General features: G+C 47.1%; 1 protein-coding gene across 2 annotated transcripts in view; it reads left to right on the top strand.

The window, feature by feature from the left end:
* GALNT2 (polypeptide N-acetylgalactosaminyltransferase 2) overlaps positions 1–22,273 on the top strand; it is a 186,831-nt gene that overhangs the window by 138,867 nt on the left and 25,691 nt on the right. For both annotated transcript variants that reach the window (XM_074373197.1, XM_045522509.2), the window contains exons 4-8: positions 11,119–11,217; positions 11,472–11,539; positions 11,777–11,842; positions 18,762–18,883; positions 20,662–20,749. In XM_074373197.1, coding sequence (XP_074229298.1) covers positions 11,119–11,217; positions 11,472–11,539; positions 11,777–11,842; positions 18,762–18,883; positions 20,662–20,749 — 443 coding nt within the window. The remainder of the gene's footprint in view (positions 1–11,118; positions 11,218–11,471; positions 11,540–11,776; positions 11,843–18,761; positions 18,884–20,661; positions 20,750–22,273) is intronic.

The following is a 22,273-nucleotide window of genomic DNA, read 5'->3' as shown; positions in this document are numbered from 1 at the left end:
TAGTCTTCAGCCAGCTCGATCTCCTGGAAGACCTCGGGTCAAGGCTACCCTGGAGACTAGTTAGCAGCTCATGTTGCGCCTGGTGTGTTTAGCAAGCCCACTTACACTCGGTCTCCGCTGGCCGCATAGGAAGAACCTGACCTCTCCTGGCAGCTACGTTTATGAAATGACAAATTCCCTCACTACCGTCTTCTGAATTTTGGCTTCTCTGTGTCATCCTTTTTTCCTTCTTTGGTTGCAAGAAGGCTGCCATAGCTCCATGCATCATGATTACTTTCAAGGCAAGAAGCAGAGGGATCGGGAGTGGCCTTTTCTTTAGCGACTTTCTGCTTTTATCAGCAAAGCACATCTTTTCTGGAAGCCCCGCCCCCCCAGCAGAGGTTTCTGTTCCTGTCTGTTGGCCAGAACTTAGTCATGGTTATGTGTGACCCTGATGGCAGCTAGGGAGAGAAGTTTGTCTTTGGCCCATCAGGACTCACTTCTGGGGCTCAGCAATTCCCCTGAAACAAAATCGGTGAGAAAGGAGCAAGAGGGGAATGGTTTTTGTGTTACCCTTCATCAGGTGTACACAGAAGGCATTCCACAAGACTGTAGAGTCAGAAGGACTGAGCGTCCATGTAGTAACTCCCAGTGTCCAGGAAGCATGTATCAAATAACCTTATCGTTTTTACCATAACGTACCATTCTGTCATTGACTGGAAGTTAATTTTTTCCCCCCAAGATTTCAAAAGAATGCTGTTCCATTTGACACGAGCAAGGTCTGAGGGAACCAAACACATTATCCTGGCTTTGGTTGCGGAGGGTGGGAGCAAGTCATGGCAAGACACGCGCCGGCTGTTGGGTTCTTCACACGGAACCTGCCAGGCTGGGGCCAAGAGGGGGTTAAAGCAGTGAGCAGTGAGTCTTCTGCTTCGAGTTTACATTCTTGTCCTTACCAGTGACAAGATGACCTGTTTGTCTCTCATCCTTGTGAGTAAATTGTTCCAGAGCAACCTTCGGTTACTAGTAACAGTGTCATTGAAAAGCTGATTTTTTTTAATTGAAGTAGTCAATTACAATGTGTCAATTTCTGGTGCACAGCACAGTGTCCCAGTCATGCGTATACATATGTATATTTGTTTTCAAATTTTTTCCATTAAAGGTTATTAAAAGATATTGAACATAGTTCCCTGTGCTCTACAAAAGAAAGGTTTTTTTGAAAAGTTGATCTTTGCACAACAAGCAGAAATACTAAGCAGTTAATGATCTTTGGAAAGCCCCCTAAAGCATTATTCTTAACAGCATGTAGGCGTCCTTTTACCAGCTTTTAAAAGTCAGAACCATTGTTGAGTGGCCACACCAAGTCGATTATTTGGCTGCAGTTTAGAGGGAGGACCAAAAGAGAAGGATTCAGGACAGAGAAGAATGCCCTGCTAAACCCAAGAGGGGCACTCTTATGACAACCACTGTGAGACAGCAGGGAGCATCTCTCCACAGAGCAGAGTCCGTGGTCCAGGGGGAAGGTGGAGGCCCCCGGAGGGAGAGCTGGTGCACTCGAGCGGACTGCTGGTGCCTCATGTCCTGGGGCAGAGGTGGGGAAACCCGTGGCTCTTCCTGTTTGATGGCCAGTGTGTGCCCCCATCCCGAGAGGGCGGCTCCCCCAGCACCAGGAGGAAGGAGAGTTTAAAGTGCTGTGCTTTCCTCTCTCTGCACGGACTCCACCTAGTGGTGTGCAGGAGGTGATGCCTGAAGTCCGCGTGGAGGTAGCAGGAAGTTCTCCTGGCTTCATCCAGGGCTGTTATTTTCTCAACACTCAATAGCGCTTGACTCTTGAAAAAGTTTTCCGTAAAAATTTAGTGTCTGTAAAACTGGTGGTGGTAAAGGGCAGGTGATGCTCTTGGAATGGAAAAACAGTTCTATTTCAGCAAGCGGTGCTGGCCGAGAGCGGCCGGTGGAAACCTAACATTCCCCTCCTCGGAGGGAGAGCACCGTGTCTCGGGGCCGCTTATGTTTTCTGTGCCCGGTGCTGGGGTGCCTGCTGAGCGGGGAGCATGGGTCCGAGTCTTGTCCACTATCCACTGCCGTTCTCGCCTCTGGAACCCTTGGCTTCTCAGGGGATCAGAGAACTTCAGAGGGACCACAGTAGAGAAGGTAGGCGCCCGTGGTTTGTGTCCCAGGAAGAATGGATCTCTTTGTTGAAAGAACATGCCTGTTTCATAAGCAGCGCGGGATGGGAGAAAGCTGTCTTATGCTCATAATTTCAGGGTGAGACAGACCCCCTGTGATTAATGGGGCTTATTCAAATCTCCTGCCAACTAGCTTCTTAAGAAGCTTAATTTCAAATGGGCCCTGCGGAGGTTTTTAAATATCTGAGGATCCACTTCTCTTCCGTTTTAAAAGACCTCTGCAGAATAAGCTCTCTCGCTATTAGGACTGATCAGAAATTAGTTGATTAGGTAGAATATTATGCCATTATCACTGTTTGAAGGATTATTAAGAGTGTATTTTAATTAAATGAACATTATACAACAGCTGTTGGCTTTCTTCTTCTTTTTTTTTCTTCCTCTTTTTTCTTTTAAATTCCATTTTCAACTCCCATTTTATCCCACAGACCACCCAGCCTCCCCAGAGACTCCATAGCGAAACGCATACTGGAAGTGGCCGCCTTGTTTAGGTTGTGTTAGAGTGGAAGTGCCCGGGGTTCCTCATGCTCTGGGGGTGGAGGGGGAGCCTGTTTCAAGTCCACACCCCTCTTGCTGGGATCCAGACTCCAGTTGTGGCCTCGACCTTGTTCCTGGCCGTAGGGGCTTCCCTCTCTAGGTGCTGTGTTTTGTAGTCATGGTAGGTTGGAGGGACCCAGCATAGACAAGGAGCTTCTAAAATGCAGATTCCCAGGTGCCACCCAGCCCTTCTTAAGGTCAGTGTGCTCTTCAGGGAGTCTGCCACTCAGTGTCCCAGCTGGGTGGTGATGGTGGTCCATGCCAGGGCAGCTGCCTGACCCCCAAAGTGAGGTCCAGATGGGGAGTCCACACCGTGCGTGCCCAGCCCACGGTTGGCTTCAGCTAGGCCAGGGCCCGGGCTGCACAGCTCACATGGGAAATTCCAGCTCCCGTGGGGACAGCTGTGTCTGGCTGCCAGGACACGGTCCTTCAAACAGCAGACCTGCCCTTTTTTTTTTTTTCTTTTCTTCCTTTGAAAAGGAAATCATGTCAGTGTTCTCTGTAGGTGAGGACACAGGAACCGGAAGTGTGTTCAGGGCCTCCTTTGGGTCACCTGCTGTTCAGCGCCTTCACCCCAGGGTCCCCGCATGATAACACCGCCATGTACAAGCAGGGCAGACGGCCTGGGAAGTGACGATCAATTTTAATCGGTTCTTTTGGTTTTTGGAATCTTCGGCCCTGCCGTCTGAACTTGGCCCCTACTCGGGCCCCAGGTTTGTCTCACTCGGCCCGAGGGTGCACGTGGAGGCAGGCACCTTCTCTGGGACTGAGTCTGCTGCAGAGATCAGGGTCAGAGCAACCTGGGGCTCCCTTGGCCGTCCATCTCCCAGGGCACAGCCCCACGTTTGTGCCTTGGCACAGGACAGAGACAGGTGCCACATCGCTCTTTCCCAGGGTTAAAGGTACTCATTCCACCTGCTGGCACCTCTCCCGTTCGCCCCACTACAGAACTGCCTTTGTTTCTCCATTGATAGAATTTGATTGGATTTAAAGCCCCTCGTTCATTCCGTAGGTCAGCTCTGCGACTCCAGAAGGCACCCCCCCAAAAAAGAAGACCAGGGCAAGCCTCAAAATAGAGGAAAGGAAGTAATGAAGGAAAAAGAAAAAAAATTGTGCTCTAGAAAAATAGGAAACAATACAAGGATTATATAAGACTTGATTTTTCAAAAAATAGAAGTCTTTAACACTGATAAAATTAACCATGATTAAATAATACTAGGAATAAAAGAGCAGATGTAACTAGCAAAAGTAGTTTGTGAAGATCGTAAGAAAATTGTAAGCACACTTTCATCCAAATAAATTTGAACACCTCTGTGAAATGGATGGTTCTTTAAAAACGTAGAAATGACCAGAATCACTCAAGAAGTGGAAAATATGAATACATACTAGCCACGAACGACCCTTTCAGCGATAAAAGGTTTGCCTTCCCCAAATCCGCAAGGCTCAAGTGGGTTTGCATAAAACACAAGACTACTTCTGAGCATAGAAAACGAGGGTCTATGAGGGTGGGACAACCTTGCTGTGAAACTGGGTGGGAAAGAAGTAAAAGAACAGAAAAATTTAGGCCTATTACTGTTACAGTTATAGATTCAAAAAATTCTAAACCAAATACTGGCATAGCTAACGTACCTCTTATTATTTAAAAAAAATCATAGCCAGGTGGAGTTTATTTTAGGAATACAAGAATGATTGAACGACTGAAGATATATTAATACAATATTCCTTCTCAGTGGATTAAAGGAACAAAGCTATATGATCACCTTAATGGATACATGGGGAAAAAATAGCGTAAAATTTAGCACTTGTAAGGGAATTTCCTTAACCTGATTGAAGGTATCATTAAAAAAAAAATCTATTGCAAACATTATGCTTAGTGAAAATCTAGTTGTCGTCAGTCTAAAGATAGGGCAAGGCAAGGATGCTCTCTGCCACCTTTTTTATTGCATATTGTGTTGCCAGCCATAAGCACTGCCTTTTTAAGGTGAGAATCACAGATGTATAAGAAATGGAAAGACAAAGACAAAATATAGATGAACTGATGGCGGAAAATCCCAGAGAAGTTACAGACTCTCAGAACTGAGATCGCTCAGTGAGGGTGCCGAGTGCGGGTTCCACATACAAGAGCCTCAGTCAGCAGCGGCCTCTGAGCAAGTGTCAGAGGAGCAGGGACCCCGGACCCTGGAACGACAGGACTGTAAGGTTCTTAAGAGCCATCGCAACACGAGATGTGCACGACTTCTATGGAGAAAATTAGATAATTACAGAACGTAATTGAAGGACATTCAAAAATACTCAGTGTTATAAAGAAACAAATTCCCTTCAAATTAACCTGTAAATTCAGAGCGGTATCAAACAGTGCTTTTTCCTGGAACTTAAAGAAACTGGTCCTTAAACTCAAATGGTCACCAATGGCCAGTAAAGTCTTGAAGCACAGCACAAGGGGGCTACTTGCCTTTCAGATGCTCATAGACCTGCTTCAGAACCACAGCCGGTGAGCAGTGTGGGACAGGTGCAAACAGCTGGACAGAACAGAAGTGGAGGCAGAGATCAGTGTCCACACATACAGGGATGGTACGAGAGCAAGGAAGTCACAGGTCGGCGAGGAAATAACAAACTATTAAATGACATAGACAAGACAGCAGACTAGCCATATAGAAAAAAATGAGAATGCTTAAAAATTTTCATAGCTAGGTAGATGGGTACCCTAACTGTTAAAAGCATTTGTGAATGTTAAAACATTTGGAAGAAAATCTATAAGACTATATTCAAGACCTTAGGTTTGAAACCCTTTTCCTAAACATTATCCCAGGGCCACAGGGTGAAAAAAAAAAATCAAAATTAAAAAGTATGTTTGACAGAAGACATCTTAAACAAAATGAAAGGATCTGCCCCAGATGTGAAGATTTTTGCAGGGCACATGTGGCTGACAAAGGATAATATCCAGAGTATATAAATTCCTGGAATCAAATAAAAATGAGGTGAAAACCTGATCAAAGAGGACGAAGAGTACAAGCAGGCAGCTCACAGAAGAGGCAGTCTGACCAGCTCATAAACTTAGCACAAGATGTGTGGCCTCACGAGTAATCAGGGAAATGGAAATTAGGATAATAAGAGGCTATTTTATACCAGTCTGGTTTGACAAAATGTAAAAATTTGATGCTGCTGAGGGATGGTGATAACATGGACTAATATGAACACGTGTCCTTGTGGGTGGGGTGATGCTGGGAACAGCCCTTCAGAGATGACTTTGCTGTACCGAGTACACCTGTGACTCGCAGTCCTACCTGTGGGCAAGTGATGCAGAGAAACTTCTCACGTGTGTAAACTGAGTGTCCCCTGCTGCGTGATCCCTAACAGAGAGGAACGGATGGTCAGCAGAAGGACTGAGGGGGTGTGTTCCTCCAGGGGGAAGCTACATGGCAGTGTGAACTGAAACAGAGCTGTGTGTGTCAAAGCATATACATCCCCAAAGGTGAAGAGGGCAAGCCAGCCACAGCGCAGGGCCCTCCGTACACGTCTTGAACACGTCTTGAACACGTGCGGAACAATACTGCGTGTTATTTGTGAAGATGTACAGATGTGGTTTGTTGAAGACATACGTAGGAACACTGAAGTGCCAAATTGAGGATGGTGGTTACTGCTGGTGAAGGCGGGGATTGCGGTGGGAAAGGCGTACCATGGACTATTTACTGTCTGTCCTGTTTCATTTCATTAAAAAGAATCCAAGTCAAATGCCACTGTTGCAAATTATTAAGGTTTGACAAAGCTGAGTGGAGGGAGCACAGGTGCTTGTGTAATGTCCTCTAGATTTTGTTTGAAATATTTTGCACACGTGCGCACACAGTGATGGTGGTGGCGGCGGGCTTGCCCGGGAAGACACAGGCTGGCTGTGCCCCTCACAAGGCCACAGCACGTCCATTACTGCACTGAGTCCATCAGGGTCCAAGACCTGACTCTGAGCTTTGCAAACTCAGAAAAAAAAAATTTTTTTGTTTTGTTCCTTTACTGCCCCCCCCCATGCTTTGCTTTGTTTTGTTGTGAATAAATCAAAGCAGAATTTATGTCTCAGGGGCAGACTTCAGACTCAGTTCTCTGACTGAATGACTCCAGAATGCCAGTGTGAGAATTTGGAATTTGTAAAATGAAGTACATGTGACAGCAACCGGAATCTTGAAACATGTGAGAGATCCCGGTTTCCCTTGGAGCTGTTCCATGGGAGGCTGCGACAGGGCCGGAAGGCCTGCTGTGGGCTCACAGTAAGAAGTCACTGCCAAAGAGACTGACTTTTGGGGTCTCCATTGTCAGATTTCCTGCAGACAATGACCAGAATGCTGGCTGGGTGTCACATGCTTAGGGGTCATGGGGTCTACAAACCCTTCTCCACGGACCCCACTGGCTTCAGAGAAGGGCTGAGTGCCAGGTGCTGGGTAACCCGAAGATGCTTATGTAGGCTCAGCAGTCCCCGTTGGCACACAGCGGCCACGTGCACGTTCTAACCCTCGCTAGGGTTACAGGGACTTTTGCAGTATTCAGAGTCCTTCATCATCGTTTGATTTCCCCAATAACCATCAAGATTGTAAGTGCCATTTTCACAGCTGAGGAGGGATGAAGGGCCTCAGGTCGCCCAGTGGGTAACCACGGTAACCGCAGGCTGGACCAGCCCAGGAGGGGGTGAGGGAGGGCACACGGGGTGCGGGGTAGAGAGCGTGTTTCTGTGCTCTTTCCCGTGGACCAGCCTTTCGTGTTGTTAAACAGAGCGCCTGGCTGCCCGGTCTGGAGACATGCGTGTCCTCATCCATCAGTGTCTGGACCAACCTCCAGTGTAACATCTGCATCAGAGACAAGCCTCCCCCGAGGCAGTTTCATCCTTCGCACCGTACTTTCCTTTCCCAGCCAATCAGGAGTTCAGATAACGCTAGCCATCTGGTCTCAGAGACATTTAAAACTAAACTGGGGATTAAAAAAAAATCCTTACGTGTCCAGTTTTTTCCAAGTCTCCATTGTACTGGACCAGAAGTTACCAGAATGACCCTTGGAGACCCAAGTGAGCTGGACCCAAAGCCCGGCCTCAGCATCATCTGGCTTCCACGCATCGTCTGGGAGGGAGCACAGGGCTAAGCGCCAGCTCTTCTTGCTGCTGATTTCAAATAAACTACGGCTTCTACTCAGTTCCCAAAGAAAGCCCGCGTCTGAGAGGACCCCCGGCAGCCCGCCCCCCCCCCCCCCGGCGTGTTTCTATATTGGGCGTCCTTTCAACAGCCCTGGAGCGGTGAAGACGGCTTGGCAGGGACAGGGCTCTTGACGTGTGAGATTTAGTCTGTTTCTTTTTAAAGAAAGTCTTCAAGCCGCCCCCCTCCCCCTCTTTCCTTGGCTCAGTGTGAGGACATAGGATCTGAATTCATATACATGCATATAACGTTCTTCAACTCACGGGGGCCGAAGTCTTCCTCCATTTCTACTTGTCATCCTTCTTCACCGCAAAAATGGGAGCCCTCCTAAACGTCCTGATGGCCGATCCCGAGCAAAACTTGGTGCCCTATGACCATGTAGAGGAATTTTAATGAAATGATGGGAGCGCGGCAGCCCTGTGTGTTCTGAAAAATGTTTCCAGAGCCCCCTCACGACTTCCAGATGCTCGTGGGAGACAAGGCTTCCTGCAGAGAAAAGGAAACTGAGAGAATAGGACGTGATTGGGTCGGTTGGGTTTACTATGATTTGAGCATGAAAAATGCTGCCTTCTGTCTCTTTGCCTTCTGTCTCTTTGAAATCTCACGTGGCTGCAGGAGCCCATGTTCAGTAAGTCATTCAACGCAGACTGCTCAGCTCAGCCCTTCCCGCCGTGTCAAGTGGGAGCTAATTGCAGAGGATACTGGCCTCCCATCGCAGAGTTCTTATTTCATTAGCGTTACAGATCGAGTTCTTGGGAGTGACGTTTGTTGGTAATTTGTTTATAGTCGAACCTTGGAGATTCTTAACGTCTTACTTCCTTAATGTAACAGTTGGCAAATTCTTGAAATGGAATTAAAAAAAAAAAAAGCACCACCACCCTGGCCTGTCCATCTACTTGTCATGAAAGACTTAGCCGTCAGGAGCCATGGTGATACTTGATATTAATTCCAGAATCCATTCTTTTCCCAGACAACAGCCACTGCTGTGTTACATACTTGTCTCACGGTTAATTAAAATCAAGCTCTCCGTATAACTAAAATAAACAAAAGCCCGTTTTGTGATCTGACCTAATTGCTTTTTAATTGTACTGCTTTTCTTGCTCATTTTCAAAATGCTTCTCTGAAGCAGTTTTCCCAGTCGTGAGGGAGAGAAAATCAGTGTCTGCTGAACGTTGTCCTCCAAGGCGAGCCCGTTCGGGTGGAATTCCTGGTCACTTGCTGCCCAAGCATCTGAATTGCTTACCCGCTTTTAGCCATGGCTGAGCACCAAAGTGTTTTGTTTTTTTTTTAATCTTTCTCGTTTTCCTACGGATTTCCCATTTAAGGTAGATACCTTTAATTCTGGGAGCAGATTGTTTACAGCTGTGGTCAACCACATACGCGCTAAGGAGTAAAACGAGTTCTTGAAAATGTATTGGAAACCCACAGAAGGTTTTCCAGCTCCTTTGGTACCAGTGCAGGGACTCTCAGATGATGAGCGTGGAGGGACCGCATCCTGGAGGCCAGCTGATAGTCCCTGCCCCGCTGCAGGCAAGACCATTCAGCCTCTTGACCTTGGGTCCAAAATGACTGGGCGACTGGAGATCGTCATTCTGAGTGAACTAAGCCAGAAAGAGATAAGTACCATATGATATTACTTATATGTAAAGTCTAGAAAAAAAGATACAAATGAGCTTATTTATAAAACAGAGACAGACTCAGAGACATAGAAAACAAACTCTTGGTTACCGGGGGGAAAGGGGGTGGGGAGGGATATAGATTGGAAGTTCAGGATTTGCAGATACTAACTACCACATATAAAACTGATAAACAACAAGGGCCTACTGTACAGCACAGGGAACTATATTGAATGTCTTGTAATAAGCTATAATGAAAAAGAGTATGAAAAGGAATGTATATGTGTATAACTGAATAACTATGCCATACACCAGAAGTTAACACAACATTGTAAACCGACTAGACTTCAATTAAAAAAAAAAAAAAAAGACTGGTTGAGAGCTGCTTCCCAGAGGCCAAGACGCTTTAGCTGTCGGCCCAGCCTCTTTTTCAGGCTGGTATCAGCAGTCTCGCCAGCCAGGGATCTCTCTGAATACACTCACACCACAATTGGACTGTCCCCGGCGGTCCTCAGGCGCTGTCAGCCCGCCGCAGGGGTCTTGCCGTCTCAGGATTCTCTGGAAGCGTCACCTCAACAGCACTGGTCTGTCCGTCAAGTTCATGGAGCCTTCGAGGGACTTGAGGGCCCCTCGTGATGGGTCCTGCTGAGCCTGGTCGCCTTCAGGTGGTTTCCGTCTCCTGGGGGACAATGCTCTGGTAGCATCAGCCTAGAGCCATAGTCGTGTTTGTAAATAGCCCCTCAGGGCCCTTGCAGTCTCGGGTCCGTCTGCAGGGCCCAGACTTGAGACGTGCCTGTTGTAGTCTGCCCGGAGTTTGCAGGCCTGAACCGACTTGATTCAGAGCCGTCCTGGGTCCTTTCATTGCTGCCCTAAGCACACGGAGGGAGCAACGTGCTCAGGTGCCCATCCGTTCTTCCCTCGGACGCACCAGCCTGCACCTCTGTCACCTGCACCGTTTGGATGCAGTCGGGCCAGGGGAGGGGTGTGCGTCCTCCTGTCCAGGGGCAGGGGGAGCAGTCGGTGGGGTGGTGCCCAGGACCGGATGCAACTTTGCAGAGAATCACGTGGTCCCGCATGCTTGTCGCAGGCAGAGTAGGAAATGAGAAAAGAGCAGCGGCACACAGTTGGTTCCGCCCCTCAAAAATAGCCACCGCGAGCCGTGGAAAGCACATCCACAGAGGTGTGTCTGCATGTGAGAATAAACGGGATTTCACTGTTTTGAAACATGCTTTTTTTCCCAACATGTTAGAAAGATGTTCTCAATATGTTACTTTTCAGGGAACTCATTCCTTTTTTAAAATGTTATCTTGTAGGAACTTATGGTTACAAAGAATATGAAAAGGCATATATGTTCCTATATGACTGAAGCACTGTGCTGTGCAGCAGAAATGGACACAACATTGTAAACTGACTATACTTCAGTAAAAGTATTTTTTTTTTTAATGTTGCTCTGATTGTGTTCTTCTGTTTCCTTATGTCCCATTGTCACTGTGTCTCAAAATAGGCCAGTGACTTCTGCAGACGCCAAGTCCATTCCGGAGCACCCATCTTTCAGGTCTGGCTGCCCGGGCCATCGGGAGCCTTGCGTTGGCTTCTCCAGGCTTTTTGTTCAGGACGCTTTTTCTCTTCCTTCAGGTGTCAGCGGAAGCAGTGGCGGGTGGATCTGCCAGCCACCAGCGTGGTGATAACGTTTCACAATGAAGCCAGGTCAGCCTTGCTGAGGACAGTGGTCAGGTGAGGCCAGGAGATGCCACTGGTTGTGGTTAATGGTGGGTGGAGGGGGGCGTTCCTTGGCAGGAATGCTGGACAAGGGCCAGGCCCCCAGTGCAGCCAGGGCTGTCTTTGGGGGTGCAGACAGGTCACCTGACTGTGCAGCACAAAGAGTGGCTAATGGGCTTCTCCAGCCAGGGTTGGAGCCCTAAGAGAATTGCCCACTCCGAGTGATATCCCGAAAAGGCCTACAGCTTCATCCTTCTGTCTTTCCTCAGTGTGCTTAAGAAAAGCCCGCCCCACCTCATAAAAGAAATCATCTTGGTGGACGACTACAGCAATGACCGTAAGTAGAGCTGGGTCCCACCCCCGCCCCCGGGCCCGCGCCGGGCTCTTCTCCCGGGCGCCAGCCTTCCTGCGCCGTGGGTGCTAAGGACCAGTTTCATGAAAAGGCCAGAAATCGGGGCTGTGGAAAAGAGGGTGCCTCTCCGGTGCCCCGAGGGGATCATCAGCGTGTGGGTGGTGGAGAAGCACTGTGCCTGCCTGCCGTGTTCAGATCGCTTTGCTTCCTTCCTCTTCCCAGCCGAAGACGGGGCCCTCTTGGGGAAAATTGAGAAGGTGCGGGTTCTCAGAAATGATCGGCGAGAAGGTAAGACTTCTCTTAATTTGGTACCAAGGCGGTTGAATTCTGACCTTTCCTGAGCCCAGTAATAACTTGCAGAAATGTTTCCGCTACAAGAACAATGAACTGTCTCATCCTTTTGCCTGCCCCTAGCAGAGCCTCTTGGGGGCCTCTCCCAGCAAACACAGGAAGGACATTTAAAGCTTAACTAATTGAAATTGTTTGTGTACTTGGGCCAGAGTTCAAATTGCTTTCTTATTTATGTGTTTAGAAAACTGGCTTCTCTCTTTCTTTCACAACCTCAGAAGTCTTATCAGTCCCCTGAGTACTAGCATTTAGAAGAAAAACAGAGACTTAGCGATGAGAACTTTAATGACTCCATGCTCCAGGCATGTGATTAAATAATTGGGATTCAAATTTGACAGCCAGCTGAAGGTGAACCCTCCAAAAAAGGGGTGGAGGGGGGAAGAGCACTGTAATTACATGCTTATTGGATTTTGCAAATGCCAGCCTCTGAGCCTGCTGTCAGTCTTGGCTTGGCTGGAGCTGGGCTCATCAAGTCCACTTTATTGGCAGTTAGAAGAGAGACTCCAGAGGGGAAAGCATTGCTTTGAAGTGTCTGGAAGGGAAACTGGAATCTCAGTGTAATTAACACCCAGGGTGTCTGTGCTGTTGGAGAGCTCCGCGGCTGGATTCTGGGTTCCTCCACAGCCCTGAGAAGTCTTTCTGTAGGAAAACCACAGAGCTTTAAATCATGTGCCATTTTTGCTGTTTGAAGATGAGTCTGTTGATCCCGAGACTGGTGGTTGTGCTCTCTGAGCAGTGAACATTCTCTCTCTGCTGGTCCCCGGTGCAGTCCAGCTGGAGTCAAGGAATGCAGTTTTTCTTAGCAAGAATCCAGTCAGTAAAAGCAGTTCAGCCTGTTAGGGCAGTATCATCAACACTATGTTTTAACCGACCCAGATCATCAATCCAGATGTTCAAGATGCATAAACAACGGGGTCAGCCTTGCCTCTAAGCAAGCGCTGTTTGCTGAACTCACATCTGTTTCCCAAGCTTAGATTAAACCAAACTCTCGAGATCAAACCAAAGTCTCGCATTGTGTTTGCCCCTAAAGAAATTACATAGTAACTTTTGAATTCAAACCCAAAGTGTCTGTTGGCACAGGGGTAAAAAAAAAAAAAAGAGGAGGAGGAAAAAAAAGACATTTTTCACGTTGGCATTTTGTAACTAACAAATCACTTGCTAGCCTTATCAAAGAGTGCCTTTAACCTGCTTAGCAATCAAAAGCAATGCTTCTGAATATAAACTTACCATTTGCTTTAAGTTAGGCTGTTCATTCGGGGAAGAACCCACATGGATGTGTTGTTTGGGAAGGAATGAGGAGGGGCAGTTGTGGGAAGCCAGATCACGGAAGGCCTGATGGAACAGGTGAAGAAATGTGACGGTCCAGTGAGAAGACGCACACGCACAAATGCATACCTGTGCATGTGTGTGTGTGTGTGTGTGTGTGTACCCATATATTTCAACATACGCCCAAGTGCTCATGTAGATACCGGTAGATCGGAGAAAATCAGTGGCATAAAACATGGTAGTGAAGGAGCAGCCTTGGGCTCATTTAGTGCTGGTGATTTCATTGTGCCACCCATCTTAATCTGGCTAATTATTATAATCGCCTAGGGAAGTTAAAAGAGGGCCAGGCCTTGATCCTGCCCACAACTGAAGAAATATTTTTGAATTTTTAGGGGTGGGGCCAGGACATCTGCATCTTGAAAGCTGCTTCGGTGATACTGATACACTTTGAAAGCTGAAAACCAGTCCTTCTCCTTTTACAGATGGAAATATTAAAGCCCAAAGAGTTTGAGTGGCTTTCTCAAGATCATCCAGCCATTTAGTGACAACTAATTTCTCAACGTCAGCCACCTATTAAATGACTAGTGGGGTTGAAACCATGTTTATAGGCCAAGTTCTCTGTTTGTCTCCTGTGCTTTTTTTTATTAACTGAAGTATAGTCCATTACAGTGTGTCAGTTTCTGGTGTGCAGCATAATGCTTCAGGCATACATACACATACATATCATTGTTTTTATATTCTTTTCCGTTGTAGGTTACTACAAGATACTGTGTATAGTTCCCTGTGCTACACAGAAGAAACTTGTTTTTTATCTATTTTATATATAGTAGCTAGTATTTACACATCTCGAACTCACAGTTTATCCCTTTCCCCCAGTAATCATGAGATTGTTTACTATGTGAATCTGTTTCTGTCTTTAGATGAATTCATTAGTGTCTTCTTTTTTCTTTTTCTTTTTCTTTTTTTAGATTCCACATATGAGTGGTATCATGTGGCATTTTTCTTTCTCTGTCTGGCTTATTTCACTTAGAATGACGGTCTGTGCTTTTTATTCCTCTGTTCCTACTATTCTGCCTAATTAATTGATTTTTTCCAGTTTATTGAGATATAATTGATCTATAACATTGTATCCTATGGGGCGTACAATGTAATGATTTGATGTGTCTATATATACTGTGAAGGAATCACCACCACAAGGTTAGTTAATATCCATCACCTCACGGTTACAAATTTTTTTTTCTTGTGATGAGAACTTTTAAGATCTACTCTCTTGGCAACTTCCAAATATACAATAGAGTATTGTTAACTACTGTCACCATGCTGTATACATCCCCAGGACTTACTTATCTTGTAACTGGAAGTTTGTACCTTTTGACCACCTTCACCCATTTCCCCCACGCCCTTGCTCTGGCAACCGTCAATCTGTTCTCTGTATCTATGCTTTTTTTTTTTTTTTTTTTTTTAGATTCTACATATAAGTGAGATCATACAGTATTTTTCTTTCTCTGTCTGACTTATTCACGTAACATAATGCCCTCAAGGCCCATCCACATTATCACTGCAAATGGAAGGATTTCTTTCTTATTTATGGCTGAATAGCATTCCTCTGTGTGTGTCTATGTATCACATTTTCTTTATCCATTCATCCATCTGTGGACATTTTGGTTGCTTCCATGTCTTGGCTGTTATAAATAATGCTGCAGTAAACGTGGGCTGCAGATATCTCTTTGAGATAATGATTTCACTTCCTTGGAATTGCTGGATCATATGGTAGTTCTACTTTTGATTTTTGAAGCCCCCCCCCAATACTGTTTTCCATAGCGGCTACACCAATTTACATTCCCACCATCAGTGCAGAATAGTTCCCTTTTCTCTACATCCTCACCAAAACTTATCATCTCTTGTCTTTTTGATGACAGCCATGCTTACAGGGGCGAGGTGGTATCTCATTGTGGTTTCGATTTGCATTTCCTGATGGCTAGTGATGTTAAACACCCTTTTTATGTGCATGCTAGCCATTTGTGTGTCTTCTTTGGAAAAATATCAATTCCTCTGTCTGTTTTTTAATTGGATTTTTTTTTTTTGCGCTATTGAGTCATACGAGTTCTTTATATATTTTGGATATTAATCCTTTATCACTTACACGATTTGCAAATATTTTCTCCTATTCCATAGGTTGCCTTTTCATTTTGTGAATAGTTTTTTGGATGTTGCTGTGCAGAAGCTTTTTAGTTTGATGTAGTCCCTTTTTATTTTTGCTTTTACTGCCTTTGTTTTGGTGTCAAATTCAAAAACTTATTGCTGCCACAGATGTCAAGGAACTTACCTCTGTTTCCTTCTAGACATTTTATGGTTTCAGGTCTTACCATTCAAGCTTTTAATCCATTTTGATTTTGTGTGTGGTGTAAGGTGGGGTCCAGTTTCATTCTTTTGCATCTTGCTGTCCAGTTTTCCCAACACTCTTTATTGAAGAGACTGTATTTTCCCCATTGGCTATTCTTGGCTCCTTTGTTGTGAATTAACGGCCACATATGTTTGTGTTTATTTCTGTGCTCTCCATTCTATCCCATTGATCTGTGTGTCTGTTTTTATGCCAATGCCATACCGTTTTGATTACTATAGCTTTGTAATATACTTTGAAATTATTCTTGTGTGTGTTCCATTTTCATTCTTCTTGTAGCTTTTTAATTCTACATTTCTTTCAGTGGTTGCTCTGAGGGTCACAATATGCATCTTTAACTTGTAACAGTCTATTTAGAGTCCATACCACTTTACATAAAATGTAAGAACCTTGCAACAGTTTATTTCCATTTCTATTACTGTCTTGTGTATCTTTGTCATCATGTGTTTTTCATCATGTGTTGTTATTATATGTTTTAAACCCCACAGTGCAGTGTTAAAATGTTTGCTTTAAATAATCAGTTGTCGTATAAAAATTAGAATATATAAATGGACTGCAGAATTTATCCTTGTATTTTTAATTTCTGGGATCCTCATTTCTTTACATAGATTCAAGTTTCCATCTAGTGTCATTTCCCTTTAGCCCAGAGGACCTTTAGAATTTTATTTTTTTCTTGTAGGCAATAAAATCTCTCAACTTCTATTTATCAGAAAAGCCCATTTTCTCCTTCATTAGTGAAGAATATTTTCTCTGAATAGAATTCTGAGTTGACCATTTGTTTTTCTTTCAGCAGTTTTAAAATGTCATTGCAGTGTCTTCTGGCCTCTGTTTTCATGTTTAAAATGTGGCTGTCATCTGTATAGTTGATTTCTTGTGTGTTACGGATTGTTTCCTCTGGCTGATTTCCAGATTGTCTCTTGTTATCCCCAGCTCCGGGGCCACGGCCCCACCCTTCCTCTGCCCCCTCCCCCACCCCTCCTCTCCAGATGGTCTCTTTCTTTGTCTTTGGTTTTTAGCAGTTTGACTATGACATGCCTAGATTTGATTTGATTTGTATTTATTCTGCTCCAGGTTTGCTGATCCCTTTGAATATGTAAATTGATGTTTTCCACCAATTTTGGGTCACTGTTGGCCTTTTACTTCTTCATGCATTTTTTTCTACTTCATTCTTGGACGTGTTGGGTTGCCCTGGAGTGGGGCAGACTGCTCGTTCTTGGCCTCTGAGTACACATATCACATATGTTATACCACTTACTGTCCATTGATTACTTAAGCTTTTTTTCTCTTTCAGTATTTTTCCTTTGCGTTCATCAAATAGATCAGTTTCTACTGAAGCATCTTCAAGTTCACTGGTCCTTCTGACATCCATAATCTGCTATTAAACCCAGTCAGTGAATTTTTCATTTCACATAATTGTAGTTTTCAGTTCTGGAATATCCATTTAATTCTTAAAGTTTTCATTTCTCTGCTGAGATCCCCCATCTGTTTCCTCATTACAGTCATCATTTCCTTGAAGTTCTTGGGCATAGTTATTATGATAGCTGCTCTAAAATCTTTGTCCGTTGATTTCAACGTGTGAGTCATTTCAGAATGACTTTCTATTGACTTTTTTCTCTTGGGTATGGATTACATTTTTCTCTTTTCATGTCTGCTAATTTTTAAATTTTATATTGGATATTGTGACTGGTTTGTTGTAGAGATACTGGATTCTGTGGTCTTTCGAGTGTTGATCTTTGTTACATTGGTCAATTAAAGCTCAGTGACCTTGAACTTGTGTAGGCCTGTCTTGGTACTTTTCTAGAATGAGTACATCTTGGGTGAATCCCTTATTCCTGAGACATAGTCTCTATTCCTAAATGTGTTCGTTGTGGAGTGTCTGTAGAACTGAGGCGTTCACCGGGCCCTTCTAATTTGGCAGAACTCAAGTGCCAAACATTGCGTCCCTGATACCAGCTGAAATCTCAGTTCTTTCAGCTTCTGGCTGTTTCTTTCCATGGCCTCCTTGGGTCCTTTGTACCTGCAGGTTCAGGAGTCAGCCAAGGATTTAAGGGGGGGGGTTCTCACCAGATCTGGGGCTTACCTTCTTTCCAGGATCTCCTCCTGTCTCCAGCCACTCTAGAAACCCCAGACTCTATCCCCTGACAGCTCAAGCCAAAAAGGCTGCACTGGAGTGGACTGGAGAATAATGTCAGGGGAAATGCCGTCCAAACCTGGATTTCCCTCTGTGTGATTTTCTTCCTTGAAGGGCTGAAACCCCTCTCGTTTCTGCCCTCTTCTGGCTACTCTGTCTCTTTCCAACAGTTGCACTTCCGTTTTGCTCAGGGTATGTACTTGTCCTCTGAGTAAGGGTTTGCCTAATACGAGCTACTTTATAATTGCAAAACTGGAAATCTTTTGCCTTTTTTTCCTACTCTAGCCTGCAGCTTTTTAAGAATCATTGAAAACCCATTTTGACCACTGTGTGTGAAGAACTTAGAACCCTTGTCCTCACTGGTTGTGAATAATCGCATCGTATTCCACATATAAAACCCTGCATGCGTAGCAGAAGCCACTTATGACCACACCGTCTAGTGATAAATATATTATTTATGCTAAAAATTTGTGCAATAATAAAAAAATGTATTTTAACGACAGATCACAAGGGTAAATTGTGTAATTTGGCCAGTAGCGTAACTCATTTCATTTGGCAAAAGCCAGACAACTGGGCTGTGTCATTTATGTTCATTCAGCTTGTGGTAAGTTGTAGAAGGCAAAGGCGTCGGCAACACTGTTGTCATTAAATTATCATCATTAAAATTGGCGCCATCAGTACTTGAAGCGTCTGGGTGACACTTTCCTTCTCCCCGTTAATTAGAAAACTCTATTGCTGTGTCCGAGGAAAGTGGTTTTAAAAATTGCACATTTCAGTTCCTTGATAAAGGAGACTTCGATTATGCAAAGGCCCTCCGCGGAAGGCCCTCGTCCCAAGTCGTCTTCTTAGTCATCCAGTGAACGTAAAAAAAGTCCTGGCAGGACTGTTATCTCGGTGACTGAAGGGCAGTGCTGATCCCACCACTCAAGTTCAAGTTCACGATGAACTCTATGCCCGGCAAGAGGGATGAGTGGGGAGGTGGCCAAGGAGGTGCTGGGTGTCCCTTTTTCTCTGGAACCCAAGGTCTTCTCCCCTGATGTGCTTTGGAAATTGCTCCCCAGGCCTGATGCGCTCGCGGGTGCGGGGGGCCGACGCGGCCCAGGCCAAGGTGCTGACGTTCCTGGACAGCCACTGTGAGTGCAACGAGCACTGGCTGGAGCCCCTCCTGGAGAGGGTGGCCGAGGTGAGGCGGGCCCCAGGGTCTCTGTGACGTGGGAGAGGGGACAGTTCCTCTGGGGTGTTGTTTAAGAGCACGGTATCCGCTGTAGGAAATCTCTTTGTAGGGAAAATAATCATTTGGCAAGTAGGAGGTGAGGGTCCGCAGAGGCTGGTGAAAGCCTGGTTAATTTCAGACAGCCCTTTTCTTCGGAGGGCCTTCCTTCCCTGCCTGAAGCTTGGTACCAATTCTCCAAGCTCAGAGGGAGCAGAGTGCCTAGGACGGAGCCGGCCTGGCCTCCAGCCTGGCAGCGATGCTCTGGGACCCGGCCTGCAGGCTCGTGGGGCAGGGCCAGCTCCACCCACACAGTGACCGCCCTGGAGCAGGCGGGTGATCCGGGACTGTGCACCTGTGCCTTCTGGCGTCACCCTCACTAGTACTGCGTTCAGCCTCTTGTCGTATTTCTCTTGCCTTCTGCTTGTTTTATTGACTTTCTTTCCTCCCTACTAAGGAATTACTTCCTGGGGACAATAGAGCAAACTTAATGAAAATACTAGAGACGTATTAAGGGGACAAGTCATTCTTCTCACACCACAGCAAGGGTGGCTGATGGGCAGTGAGCCAGGAGAGGTGAACTAGCACGCGCTCCCAGTATCGCCATCATCACGTCCCCTGCCGCTTACTGAGTGCCCAACACTTTGTCCATTACCTTTAACACAGGTCCCCCCGACCTCCTTTTGACAGATGAGGTAACTGGGGTTCAGGGAACTTTAATAACGTAACCAAAAATCAAACAGGGGGCAGAGCCAGGACGGCAAAGCGTGTTTCACTGAATCCCTCCCAAGCCCTCTCACACACATGCACACGCCCAGCTGAAAGGTCCCATCCTGGGGGCCCTCCACCCCAGCCCCGGCTTCTCACTCTACCAGGCTGTGTCCCAGGGACGCAGAAGCCAGAGGAAAGCTGCCCCCTAGATCCCAGGGCGCAGGGAGGCCACATGCTTCTGTGATCAGACTGTCAGGATTACTTAATTATCTAATTTAAAGATAGGAAAGAGTTGAGAATAGTCCTCACCAGTTCCAGTCCTATCAAAAGAAATCAAAGTAAAGGAAATGGTACAGGTAACATCCTGTGATGCTCGCCCCTGGGGCTGGGCTGAGCCAGGCCCGCGCTGTTCATCCTCTGCTCTCTGCCCATCGCACCAGCTTTTCCCTGTAGATTTGCACCTGGGTGGTGCGGGAACTTTGTGACATGCTCAGAGTGCGGTCCTCCGACGTCTTACATTCTTAGCTCCGCTGGTTCTGTTCCTAGTTTGTTTTCCGAAGTCCGTCTTCTGGCTGAATCAAGTTCTTTCCTCGGCTCGGGAAAGCACTCGCTCTCTTGTTCACTGTCAGCATGGGGCAGTGTCACCTGCCAAACTCCGACCAGCACGATGACAGTGTGGCGTGAAGAAATGCCTCCATCGAAGGGCCTTTTAATTACTGGTGTTTAAGTACAGCTGAGCTTAGAGTCCATCAGCGTGAAAGGTACCCTGGTTGAAGTTTGACATTTGGGAAAACAGTCCAAGAGGCTCCCAACACGCTTGTCCCCAGCTGGTGAACAAAGGCAGGGCTGCCTTCGGGCGTCTCTCCCTGGGGAGCATCCTTCACGCCCTCGGTCCCTGGCACAGCGCGGGGCTGTGTGTGGACGCCTGGCCCAGCGGGGATTGGGGGCAGGCAGGTGCGCTGGGACAGCTGACACTCAGGCCTCCTCTGCGCTGGGTCCTGGTTGGTACTGACACTGCTCTTGTCTTTGGCACGTTTCAGGACAGGACCCGCGTGGTGTCCCCTATCATCGATGTCATCAACATGGACAACTTCCAGTACGTGGGAGCATCCGCGGACTTAAAGGGCGGTAGGTGCTGCTGGGGGCCCAGCCCGTCTGCACGTCCGAGCGCTGCTCCCCCCTGGGGTCACAGGGCCGGCAACAGAGCTTCCACAGGGCCGTGCATGTGTGCTCCCCCGGCGGGAGCTCACGGGGTGGGGGAACAGCCTCGCTTCCCTTGGAGAGCCGCTGCCTTTCCTCTTCTCACCGGGGTGACCTGCCTTGCCACTGAGACATCTGGCGTGTGAGCAGAGCTTTCCCCTCTGGGAGCCGGGTGACAGGCGTGTGTGCGGAGCTCTCATTCTGCTGGAAACCCATCTGCCCAGCTCTCCCCTGACTCCTGGGCCCCAAGGCCTGCCGACCTCATCTCTGCTTCCCTCCCAGGGAGCCTCTTGTCTGAGTGGCCTCCATGTGGCCCTCAGACCCACCTCCACGGAGCCCCAGAGTGATGTGTCTAATACTCCCTTTATCTTCTTAAAAATCATCGAAGGCCCCAAGGACTCTGTGCATGCGGGCTGTACCTGTCAGCATGTGATGTGTCAGAAAGCGAGGCCAAGAAAGGGTGAAAACACGAGACGACGCAAGGACATCTTTCTGTCCGTTAGTGCTGATGGGTGTCCTGCAGCTTCCGGAAAACTCCGTCCTGCACTTTGGAAAGAATGAGATCATGATGTTGAAAGGGGCCTGTAAGGTCTTAGTATAAATATGAGAGTTGTTTTGACATCACGGATCCCGCGAAAGGGCCTGAGGTTCCCAGGGCTCCTGGACCACACCTGGGCCACCGCCGGTCCTGGGAAGTGCTTCACGATGCTGATGGAGGCACAGGAACCACGCTGGCCCGCTCCAGGAGCTGGTCACATTGCGTATGGCTCCTCCCAGTGGTCCCTGTGTCCCCGGGGCTGTTGGCAGGGGGGGAGGGTGACCTGTGCCCGCAGGGCTCCTTCACAGCCCTATGACAAATGCTTCGTGCTCTGAAACTCACCTAGTTGGCAGCCTTGCCTCTCAGATCTCGACTGAGAGCCAAGAATTCAGCTAAGATTGCCGTAAAGAGAGATGTGAAAGAGACGTCAGAGCCTCTGCCTTCTCTGTGTGTGATTTCCTCGCTATTGACCTTCACACCTGAGATCGGTGAACTCGCCTCCAGCTGCCCAGCACCTCGGTGTCTTGATGTAAAATGAGGGACTTCGTTTCCCACCTTCTCACATTTTGAGCCAATAAGAAGATGAACTATTCCTGACACACACACAGGCCAGAGGGCCAGTGGACACCAACAAGACTGTGACACTGGGGGGACCTTCAGAGAACAGAACACTGGGGCCAGCCGGGGAGCCCCGGGCTTGGATGCCCCTTTGGGTGGGCCGTGTCCCCTCTGCTCCTTGGCATCCCCGTCTGAGAACCCGAGGAGGGCGGCGACGTGACCCGGCCACTCCCCTCCCAGGGCCTCGGCCAGAGGGTGGTGGTGCAGGGAGGACAGCACTTAGGCTGGGGAACGTAGGATTCGGGGGGGATTCTTAATAGATGGTGAGGATGCGGGGGCTTTAAAGAGGACGGGTC

The sequence above is a fragment of the Camelus bactrianus genome, chromosome 11, assembly GCF_048773025.1.
Source record: "Camelus bactrianus isolate YW-2024 breed Bactrian camel chromosome 11, ASM4877302v1, whole genome shotgun sequence".
Taxonomy (NCBI): Eukaryota; Metazoa; Chordata; class Mammalia; order Artiodactyla; family Camelidae; genus Camelus; species Camelus bactrianus.
The sequence above is the reverse complement of the archived record's forward strand: the minus strand, read 5'-3'. Positions and strand labels throughout refer to the sequence as shown.